The sequence below is a fragment of the Salvia hispanica genome, chromosome 6 (genome assembly GCF_023119035.1).
Source record: "Salvia hispanica cultivar TCC Black 2014 chromosome 6, UniMelb_Shisp_WGS_1.0, whole genome shotgun sequence".
Taxonomy (NCBI): Eukaryota; Viridiplantae; Streptophyta; class Magnoliopsida; order Lamiales; family Lamiaceae; genus Salvia; species Salvia hispanica.
The window spans coordinates 21,473,774-21,485,671 of NC_062970.1; the positions used below are offsets into that span (position 1 = coordinate 21,473,774).

Sequence of the window (11,898 nt, forward strand, 5' to 3'; positions counted from 1 at the left end):
AATGCTTCGACCGTTCGGTTGCAGAAGTGAGTCCCTTGATCGGAGATGATTGCTCTTGGTATCCCAAATCGGCTGAATATATGACTTTTGAGGAACTTGGTGACTTCTTTAGATTCACAAGTGCTTGTGGATTTGGATTCTATCCACTTTTATACATAGTCAACTGCCACCAGGATGTAGGAGTTCCCATAAGATGAGGGAAAAGGACCCATGAAGTCCATACCCCAGATGTCGAACACCTCACAAACAATTACTGGAACTTGCGGCATTTCATCCCTCACAGAGATCCCACCGGTCAGTTGGCAACGGTCACAGCCTTTGCAGAACTCGTATGCATCTCTATTCAGGGTTGGCCAGTAGAATCCGCTATCTAGCACCTTTCTGGCAGTCTTTCTTGTCCCGAAATGTCCTCCACATGCCAAGGAGTGGCAGGTGCGTTAGTACATCCCGTTGCTCCCAGTCAGGAACACATCTCCTAATGACCTGGTCGGTTCCTGCCTTCCACAAGTATGGGTCGTCCCAGAAATAATACTTCGCTTTACTTCGCTTCGCTCTTGATCTTCATCCTCTGAGCCTTTGTCACGTTAGGCACCATTGGTAGCTCTCCCGTCACTAGGTAGTTGGCCAAGTCCGCATACCAGGGTTCCTGTCCTACTTTCTCCTTGCCCTTGGTTGTTGCGTCCTTCCCAGTAAGTCTCATCACTTCTTCCCAATCGATCTTCCTTGCGGAGAAAATCACTTCATACAAATGCTCTTCCGGGAATCGATCTCTCACATCCTCACTGTTCCCTTCTTGTATTATTCTGCTCAAGTGGTCCGCTACTTTGTTTTAAACCCCCTTTTTGTCTTCTACTTCCCAATCGAATTCTTGTAAAAGCAGCACTCATCTGATCAGTCGGGGTTTTGACTCCTTCTTCGCAATGAGATACTTAATCGCCGCATGATCAGTATAGACGATGACTCTGGATCCCAGTAGGTACTGCCTGAACTTTTCGAATGAATAGACAACCGCCAACATCTCCTTCTCGGTGGTGTCATAATTCCGTTGGGCTTGATTCAAGGTCTTAGATGCATAGAATATCACGTACCTTTTTCCATCGATCTTCTGACCCAGTACGGCCCCCACTGCATAGCATAGCTCGCACATTCTGTCTTTCGTATGCTTGTATATGTAATAACTCTTCTATCCATTTTTACCATTTAATGAGAAAGAATATTTTGTTACAATGTGTTTTGCTTATGGGTTACTTATGTATTTATGAGATGTTGAAATATGTTTTCCATTTAAATACATAGTTTAAGCAAAATGAGTCTAAGTCTTCTGCACAGTAGACGAGTTGTGAGCGGCGTTCACAGTAGGTAACTTGTCGGTTCTTGCAGTAAGAAAAATGTTTCACAACCTAGATAGACTTTGACTACCTATCGTGAAAGGTTGCGACGTCAGTCCGAAAATTTCCTTACCTAAGGAAATGAACGACGTCGGTGTGGTATAGCACTGAAAGGATCAAACAGTGAGATAAGTCTTTCTTGGCTATTTACTGAAAGACGAGGTCTCGGTGATTGTCATTTCTTAATCATTGTTGACATAACATTGAGCATACGATATTAATTGAAAACGACTTTGACTTATCAAATGGTGAGGGTATTTCGTTGCCCAAGAATCCTGATAGATTGGGTAGTGATCATTAATGTCTAAGTGGTGCTAGTATTGTTATTGCAATGAATCGTGTGCTGGGAGAGGCCAGTCTGATAATATCCTCAAGAGGTGTTTAGAAAAAGGTTTTATTATTCAGAAAACTGGCCAGTTGGAATTTATTCCATGAATAATAAATAATGTTTCTAAACTAGACCACTCTTGGAAAAAGAAATTAATTAATAAAAGTCAGATAGCAGACTTGATATTAATTAATGGATATTTATATCTTTAACACGGGAAATGATTTAATTAAAGAGGAAGTCCCGGAATACTCGTAATTTCGGTTTGGACGGGCAGTCAATATTATATCTATAGTGGATGATAATAATATTTAAGTTTGGGCTTGAATTAAATTAGTTTTAATTTAATTAGTGAAAGCCTGAACTGTGGCCCAATCCAATCCTCCATAGATCTCTGGTCTGGCCCAAAATAATTAACTTAATATAAAAGGGAGAAGAAGAGAAGACAGAATTAATTCTACCGATATTTTTCGTTCTCTGCAGTCTGGGAGAGAGAGTGAATTTTCGGTATTTAGGGTTCTTCAATTCTTCTCCAGCTTTTGAGGATTTGACGAGCTTTGCCCACACAAAGGTCAAATTCAAGTTAAAGGGAACAGATCAGAAGATCCGTGGTAGAGATCGATTGAAGAAGGAGTTCGAATTCAATTGCTTGAATTCATACGGTAAATCGTTCTATTTAATTGCATATATATTCAGTATGATCTTGATTATATGCTTATGAACATGTTTCTAGTTTACAATCAGATAAAAGCATGTTTAGATGTAAATCTTTCAATCAAACTAAATAGATTTCCGCTGCAAAACCAACAGTTGATCCCAGTTAGGAGCCTGAATAATCGGTGCAGAAATCAATTTTTCCTTAAGGAGGTTGAAAGCAGCCTTGCAATGCTCGTCGAAAATGAACTCCACCTCGTTCTGGAGAAGTCTGGTAAGGGGTCGGGCAATCTTGGCGAAATCCTTGATAAATCTTCGATAAAATCCAGCATGGCCCAGAAAACCTCTTATTCCTTTCTGATCAGTAGGGAAAGGTAGTTTGGATATGACATCCACTTTAGCTTGATCCACCTGGATTCCCTTTTCTGACACCACGTGTCCTAAGACGATTCCTTCTGTAACCATAAAGTGGCATTTCTCAAAATTTAAAACCAGACTCTTTGCTTGGCACCTTTCTAGCACCACATCCAAATGTTGCAAGCACGAGTCGAAAGAGTCTCCGTAGACAGTGAAATCATCCATAAAGATCTCTATACAATCTTCAATCAAATCCAAGAATATGCTCATCATGCACCGTTGGAAGGTACCGGGGGCGTTGCATAGGCCAAATGGCATACGCCTATACGCATAGGTTCCAAACGGACAGGTGAACGTGGTCTTATCCTGGTCCTCCGGGTTCACGTAGATTTGAAAGTAACCACTGTACCCATCCAAAAAGCAGAAGTACTTCCTCCCAGCCAGTCGCTCCAGCATTTGATCGATGAATGGCAGGGGGAAATGGTCCTTCCTGGTTGCAGTGTTCAGCTTTCGGTAATCTATACACATTCTCCATCCAGTGACTAGTCTGGTGGGCACTAGCTCATTCCTCTCATTCTTAACCACCTGGATCCCTGATTTCTTGGGGACCATATGGATTGGACTGACCCATTCACTATCTGGTACCGAGTATATAATGCCCAGTGAGAGTAACTTCAAGATTTCCTTCAGTATCTCTTCCCGCATGTTTGGGTTCACCTTTCTTTGAGAATCTCTATGTGCTTTGGCTCCCTCCTCCAGCCTAATGTGGTGCATGCAGACATCCGGGCTTATCCCCACCAGGTCCGTAAGGCTCCATCCAATAGCCTTCTTGTTTTTGCTCAGCACAGTTAGTAGTCTTGCCTCTTGCTCTTCAGTCAACCCGCTATTGATGATTACAGGGAACGAGTCTTCCTCCCCGAGGTAGGCATACTTAAGGTTCGCTGACAACTTTTTCAACTCCACTTGCGGGGGTAGTGTGTCTGTAGGTAGAGGGTTCTTTTTTGAATCCTCCTCTTGCTCTTGTTCAGCATCTGATTTTTCCTCCATACTGGCCGGTAGCAAGGCCCCTACGGATCCCGCTAGTTCCGACTTCTGACAAAATTCCGTAATTGCTTCTTCGATCTCCTCATCAATCAACCCTCGACTACTGATCAGATCACACCATGCAGCTGCTTCCACATCAGCCTGGGCATACACATCCAAGGCTTGGAGCTTTTCCTGCAATAATTCGGTCTCAAGAAATTCTTGGACTAAGGGGTCAATTACATCAACATAACATAGATTTTCAGAATCTATTGGTTTTTTCATAGCTTCATTGATGTCAAAAACAAATTTCTCACCATTAAAATCAATGCAGATTGTCCCCTCGGCCATATCCACAATTGTCTTAGTCGTTCTTAAAAATGGTCTTCCTAACAATATCCCGCTAGACTCCCTAGCTTCTGGTTCACTCATTTTAATTACATAAAAATCAGCGGGATAAGTAAAGTTTTGTATCCTGACCAACACATTTTCTAACACACCCTCAGGATTTATACATGACCTATCAGCCAGTTGGATCAACACCCTAGTATTCTGACAACTTTACCCCCTTCAACCGATTATAAATGGATAACGGCATAACATTGATAGATGCTCCTAAATCACACATTGCATGCTCAATTTTTACATCTCCAATTGTTATGGGTAAAGTAAACATACCTGGGTCGGCTCTCTTGGGTGGTAGTTTCTCCTGTACAATAGCTGACGCTATCCCTTCCACCATGATTTTTCCATCCTCCTGGGCCTTTCCGGCTATGAACTCCTTTATAAACTTCCCCAGAGGGGGCAGTCTCACGGCTTGGAGGAATGGTATGGTAACATCCAGCTTTCCAAAAATCGACATGAAATCCACAGGGTTTTCTTTCTTCCTCTTCGTCACAAACCGATATGGAAACGGTTTTTCTCCTTTAGCCTCTCCAGTTAGTCCGTGTGGACCTTCCCTTGGTGCCTCCTGGGTTTGAGGTTCCGATGTGGGCATTGCTCCTTCCGGTTGCTCATTTCCAGGTTGTGTTGCTCCCTCCTTTCCTTCCGCAGTAGGATTCTTGTTTAGAAAAAACAGATCCTCCATCTGAGGCAGAGGCCTCTCGAGCTCTTCCGCTGAGATGGTGTCGCTCAGCACCCTTTCTCTACTAGACCCCCCAATAGGGTTCTTGAGTTGAGGTCCATTATAGGTTGTTCCGGACCGCAGTGTAATTTTACTCACATTTGCCTTTTCAAGTACATGGACTGTAGATGGGAGTTTCCCTGAGTTCCCTTTCATTTCACCCACCGAGTTAGCGAGCTGGGCCAACTGCCTGTTCATCATATTCATATTTGCCCTATGCTCCTTCTAGGCACTTTGCATTCCTTGCATTGTTTCATTACTGGACTGCAAGTCGCTTTTAATGCTCTGCTGCGAAGCAAGCATCTCTCCCATCATATCTTCCATAGACCTCCTCGACCTGTTTGGGTGATGGAATTGGTTCGAGCCCTGGTGCTGGTTATACTGGGGTGGTGGGTTTGACTGGTAGCCCGAGAAATTTTGTTGGTTTTGGTTCTGTGGGTACTGATTATACTGGGCAGGAGGGTTGTACTGGTCGTGGTTGTTCTGGTACTGATTTTGGTTTTGGTTGTGGCTGTTATGTTGAGGCCCTGGGTTAAATTGGTTCTGGTTTTGGTTCTGGTTGTTTCGCTGATGGGGTGGCACATAGGCAGGGTTCGGGTTCTGGTTTTGAGGGTTTTGGTTCTGAGGATGCTGGTTTCTTCCTACCCAGTTAGACTGGTAGTCGGGGTTTGTTGGGCCACGGTTCGAATTTTGATTCGGGTGGGGGTTGGGTTGATTTTGCGCCTGATTTTGGTTCTGGTTCTGATTTCCATCTCCCCATCGGAAGTTTTGGTGGTCCCTCAACGGTGCATCCCTCTGCCTTCCCGGAATCCAATTGCCGTTGGAATTGTAGTATCCTGCAGCATTTGCTTGCTCCACATCTGGCGAGTTGTTCGGCTGATCATATGGTAGTTCCGGGGCCTCTTTGCCTCCAGTCGGAGAAGGTGGTGGAGTGTTCTGCTTGATTGCAGTCAGCAACTCCTTCTTTAATTCCTCCATCTTCAAATCCATCCGTTCCTCCTGGTCAGTAGTCGAAGCACTTGCTACCCTTTCTCTGTTGTACCCATCCCTCGCGTTGTCGTACGTCTTCTTCGCATTCAACAGCTTGCGTAACACCTTTTTGGCTTCACTGACTCTCAACTGGGTGAAATCGCCTCCGGATGATGAATTCGCCAGATCCTTGGTCTCCTTGTTCATCCCCTCATAGAAGGTGTGGTGCACCTCTATCTCCTTCATGAGATGGTTGGGGCACGACTCCAGAAGGCTCATGTACTTCTCCCAGTACTCGCTCAGGGTTTCATCATATTCTTGCCTTATGCACGATATTTTCCTCTTCAACGCACTTGTCTTTGAAGACGGGAAGAACTCGGCTAGGAAAACTGACTTGAAATCGGCCCAAGTATTGATGGAGTCGGCTGGCAGGCGCATGAACCAAGTGTTGGCCTCTCCCTTTAGAACAAAAGGTAGGGCCTTCAGTCTGTAATCGTCCTCGCTTGCTCCTGCTGGCCGCCTCTGCGCCTTACAGATTTTACAGAACTCATTTAAGAATTCGTATGGTCCCTCGTAACTCTTCCCACAGTACGTCGGTAGGATTGCGATAACGTGGGGTTTCACATCACAGGCGGTCTGGCCTGGGGTAACCACTATGGCTTGTGGGGGATCTCCGTCAGAATGTGCAGTAAGTGTTGCGAACTCAGGATCGTCCTCACCTTGGTCAGCCATTCTCACTAATGTTCTTACTGGTTGGGGTGGAAACTCCGAGAGTTGGTACTCTAGATCTTCTTTCTCCTCGTCGCTGCTCGTGCCTAGATCGGACAGTGCTGTCGACAGGCCAGAACGAGTGGTAACGAGTATTGTTCCTCGGGGAAGTATCCTTGGTCTCCACTGGCCAGGAGCCGAGCCACTTCTCATTTGACAAGACGAGGTTTTTATTGGCGGCAACTCTTGTGTGTGAGTATCAACTGGCCAGGAGGGTGCCTAGACCTAGCTGTGTCGTTGGGTATGTGCCTAAAACCTCTTGTCAACAAAAATACCTCAACCCACTTCTACTGGCTAGTATAGTGGAGTAAGGGTTGATCCCACAGAGATGGATGTAAGCGAAGTGCAATTGCAAAGACATTTTGGAAGGGTTGGTTAGCTACCACGCTTTTGGGATTGAGTTCTACCTAGGCGTAAAATTAAAATGAAACTCTACCTATACTGACCAGTAGGTAACTAAATGCTTAATGCTATTGGATGTGTACGTGAATGTGAAAGTTGGACACCTAGTTATGCATATGAGAAGCTACTAGACGAAACTTACTAAAAATGGCTAGACAAAAGGTAAAGGGAATCAAAGGACATGCTGGCAGACTGGCTGCTGGGTTTGCAGAAAAGCTGAAAAAGTGCAAGTACAAAAGCAAAAAGTAACAAAAGCAACATATCTTTGATTGTGACATTTTCTTCTTCACCAAGCTAAACTAACCAGATCTAACAAACTCCATTGATGAATGCTCAAGTTCAAAAATTCGTAAATGCAATATTTAACTTGAAATTGAGAACGAAAGCAAGAAAAACTGAAATTTACGCATACTGGTCAACAGAACAAGGTGACAGAAACAAGTAGAAACGAATTCCATGCATTTTTGAGAGATTTAAATCGATTAAAACTTGTAAACACTTAAGGAAAGATTAGATCTAACTAAGCTAGGTAGATTCAAGCACTTAAGCAACAGAAATCAACATAAAACTACCATGTTTACCAGATCTAACTAACTAGAGAGATTTAAAGCAATAACAAAGCTGAAACTCAAATAAAACCATAAAAACTTAACTTCATTCAAACATTCAAACCAAAAGATGCTTCAAATAGATTAACTACTAAAATCCGAGACAAATGCAAGTAAAACAAGTTCTTAAACTAAGAAAGCATTAAAAGAAAGCATGTAAATGGCTGATGGCTTCTTCTGAAACTGGAACTGGACTACGGCGGCTGGAATGATTCAGGCATGATGACTCCCCGCCGGCTGGTGGCCGGAATCTTCATGGCAGGCTGCTGCATTTAGAGAGTGGAACTTAGAGCTAATGGAGCTATTCTCCCACAAAGTGTTCTCAAAGTGATGATAAAAGTGATAAGTCCAAAGTCTCTTTATGTTCAACTCCTATTTATAGGGTGGCTTGCCCTAATTTCTAGGGTTGCCTCTTCATGCGAAACGACAACTTTGCCCCTCTTTAGTAGGTGATTGTTCCAAGCAAGTCCTTCCTTCTCGTGTCCAGCTCCGTGTCATCCATCCTGGCCAGTTTGCACCTTTTCTGCCCATACTGGCCAGTTGCACACTTTTTTACGGTTTTTCACGCCAATTCCTTCTGATCCTTTCCTCCTGATTTAGTACCTCAACCTGCACACTTTAGCAACTATTTTGCAGATATTATCCAATAAAGCACGTTATACTGACCAGTAACCAAGGCGTAGAACGAGACTCATCAGTCTTGAATCATCAACGACGAGAGCACGATCGGTAAGGACGTGCGGTCGGCATTTCCGCCGGGGCTGCAAGTCGCCGAATGGGCAAGTCTCGACGTTGATAGGAAGAGGCACGATCTGCCCAATTTGAACAAATTTGGGGAATCTATAATCAATTCTCAACTACGTGTATGTGGTGTAATCATGACTAGAAGTAATGATTACATGGAATGATTAGTTTGATTCCTTAAATCAATTGAGAGTTGATAACGTGAATTCATCTTTGCGGAATTGTTCAATTGAATTGGTCACGGCTGTTCGGGCTTGACGGGTCGGAACGGAGCGTGTTCGCTGCGATGCAGCGATGATACAGCAGGGGCGCCAGGTCAGCCGCGGAGAATCAGCGGCGGAGCAGTGGCTGCGACGCAGAAACAGCACGAACAGCAGCGACAGTCCGTTTGTGACAGCGGCGGCGACCGGAGTTCAGGCTGCCCAAGCTGTCAGGCTGGGCTGTCTCGACGGGTCGCTGGCAGCAACGGTGATGACGCAGCAGCAGTTTCGTGTTGGGGCAGCAGCAGCTGCGTAGACGACGTCGCACAAGTGACGACGCAGCAGCAGCGCCGGAGACGTCACAACACCGATGATGACGCAGCAGCGCGACGCAGAACAGCAGCGGGTCGCGATTCGAGTGGGAGCCCTTTGTGGGAAGTTCCCGGACTCGAGAGGCGAATGCGATCTGGCCAGAAACGTGGCAGCGGCCATGGATTCAGTGAGAGTCCAGCCGAGCCATGCAAGGTTCGGTCAAAGTTCGCTTTCCAAATTTGATTAGGATTTCAAATCCTTGGATTCAATTTTGGAAATAATTCTAGATTAATTTGGAAATAAGATTTGAATATATCTTTTGTGGATTTTATATATTATATAAGATTTGATTTTGTATTAAATCATGGATTAATTATAGATTTTATCCTTATTTTATGGATTTGTAGGGATTTAATTCCTAGATGAATCCTAGTTAAATTTAGATAATGACAATCTAATTTTTATCTATATCCTATGGATTAATGTGGATTTATCCATAGACAAATCCTAGTTGGATTTAGATAATGATAATATTATTTTATTCTTATCCTATGAGTTTATATGAATTTATTCATAGATAAATCTAGATGGATTTGGATAGTGATAATGTAATATTTTATTCTTATCTTATAGATTTATATGGATTTATTCCTAGATAAATCTTGGATAGATTTGAATAATTATAATATAATATTATTTAATTCTATGGATTTATATGGATTTACTCCAAGTTAAATCCTAGATGGATTAGGATTAATATTAATATTGATTTATTTTTATCCTATGGATTTGAATAGATTTAATTCTATTAAGACAAATCCTAGATGGATTAAAATAAGTATTAATCCAAGTTATCCTTATCTTTTGGATTTATGTCCTAGATAGATAAGGATAAAGATGATAAAGATGATATATAAGAAAATCCTTATTTAATTGGATTTAGATAAATTTATTTATCTAAGAAATCCTAAGTAATGTTTGATATATTCTGGATGTCTATTCTAAATAGAATTAAGATTTGTATAAATCTTGGTTGATTGGATTTTATTTATCTTAAGGATTATGATGGAAATGTTTCTATCTAGTAATATCCTAATACGATTTAAATAATGATAATCCTAGATCAACGTTATCTTGAATTGTAGGATTTGATTTTATCGAAATAAAATCTTGAATAATCCTAAATGGATTTAGATAGTTAATACTATCTTGATAAATCCTAAATGAATTGGATAATTATTATCCAAGATAAAACTTAATTATTTAATTGATTCTCCCTTGACTAGATTAAATAATTGTCGTTAATTATCCTGTGTGTTTAAAATGCCATGCATTAAATAGATTTATCTGTTTATTTGGTGTTTATCTATTTTAAGTGGATTATCTGCTTTATCTGCTTATGTGATAATTATGCAAAAACCATACAAAATGTCTAAGTGATGATTACAACAAGTGCGTTGTATACGGTCTCCATCGGTTGGTCTGCCAAATTTTGTGAAGCTGATTTTCTAATATTATCGCCACCTACAGAGTAGGGACAATAATCCTACGAAAACAGCAAGTTCATAAGGGCGGACTTCTCACATAATAAATAGAATGAACTAGAAAGTGGTTCCCAATATTATTGCCACCTGCAGAGTGGGGACAATAATCCTAAGGAACTGCGAGTTTCAGGGTTCAATCAGAATTTATGAGATAGCTTGGTTTTGTTATCAGCACATGAACATTGTTATGGGAGTGTGTTGTAGAAATAAAATTCTGTAATGCTAAATCTGATGGTCGTGCTTAGGCAGCATTAGGCGTATCAACCTCCAGAGGAGGAAGCAATTGATGCGTCGGTGTTGTGACCAGTAAAATTGTCAAAATTTTAATGCGTATTAACCTCCAGAGGAGGATACAATTTATTAATTTTGCTGTTGTAAGATACATAATTGTTTTGTGGTTATTTGTGATTATGTATTGAGCATGAGTATGTGATAATAAGTTTATTTGCCAAATCTTCATTATGTCATTTAATATTTGTCTGCGATCCTTAAAGAAAGAAAACTCGAATGCCTAAATTATGTAGACCGGAAACGAAAATGGATAAGATTCTCATCGCTGAAAGCTTGGAGTTTATACTCAATGATTCATGTCCTCCATTTCCTCGACATAATTCCACGAAGAATGTTCGAGAATGCATTATGCATGTACTTGACAAGCTCTTTGAGGAATAAGGTCAAGCTATTTTCCTTTAAGTAGCTCGACAAGTCTTGGTTAATGACGATGAAAGATGGATATCAATAGAATCTATCAAGATGATTCGATTGGAATATCCTAGAGTGACAGAATGTTTTGAGAATCTTTTGATCACTCAAATAGTTTCTGACACAAGTCATCGCCTAAAGTAACAAGAAATGACTATAAGAAGGTTTAACTGAAAAGTAGAAAATCTTCATAATAATAGTCGTTATATTACTGTTAGAGGAAAGTAACATGATAGATGAAAAATTCATAAAGGCTGCATTTTTCTTAAGTCCTATGGATTGACCTATTTTATAGAAGGACAATGACTTACATGACAATGCAACTTCTAAGTAAGAGATCTTGATACAGTTAGGTTGTTGTTGCAGTGGGAGCTATTAATGCTCAACTATTATTTTATAGTTGATGCTTAAGGCATCATAGTATTAAAATAATATAAGTGCGACAAGGATGAGTATTCAATAACACATCAACTTCTTAATCATTGAATGATAAAGTATTTATGGCTCTTAGTCTTAAGGCCAAGAAAATACTTAGCTATTGTTCAAACTGATTTAGACTATCAAGATTTTAACAATTTGTTTGTTAAATAGCTTGAAAGTCGAGAATGTCTTGTTTGATGCACTATGAGTTAGAATCGTTTGATTCAGAATACTTATAGAAGTGCAACATAGAAAGACTAGCAAGTCTCAATGGTTTACACCATAAGGAGACGAGCAAAGGGTTATGATCAGTAGTGGGAGTCTAATCTCCATTAACGAATCCAAGCATTCATCTA

General features: G+C 41.2%; 1 protein-coding gene across 1 annotated transcript; it reads right to left on the bottom strand.

The window, feature by feature from the left end:
* Positions 1-2,496: 2,496 nt before the first annotated feature.
* On the bottom strand, positions 2,497-4,837 carry LOC125194916. Its single transcript, XM_048093131.1, has 3 exons — positions 4,466-4,837; positions 3,018-3,945; positions 2,497-2,825 (listed from the first exon to the last, which is right to left on the bottom strand). Exons 1-3 carry the CDS (start codon positions 4,835-4,837, stop codon positions 2,497-2,499), a joined length of 1,629 nt encoding a protein of 542 aa, XP_047949088.1.
* Positions 4,838-11,898: the final 7,061 nt, after the last annotated feature.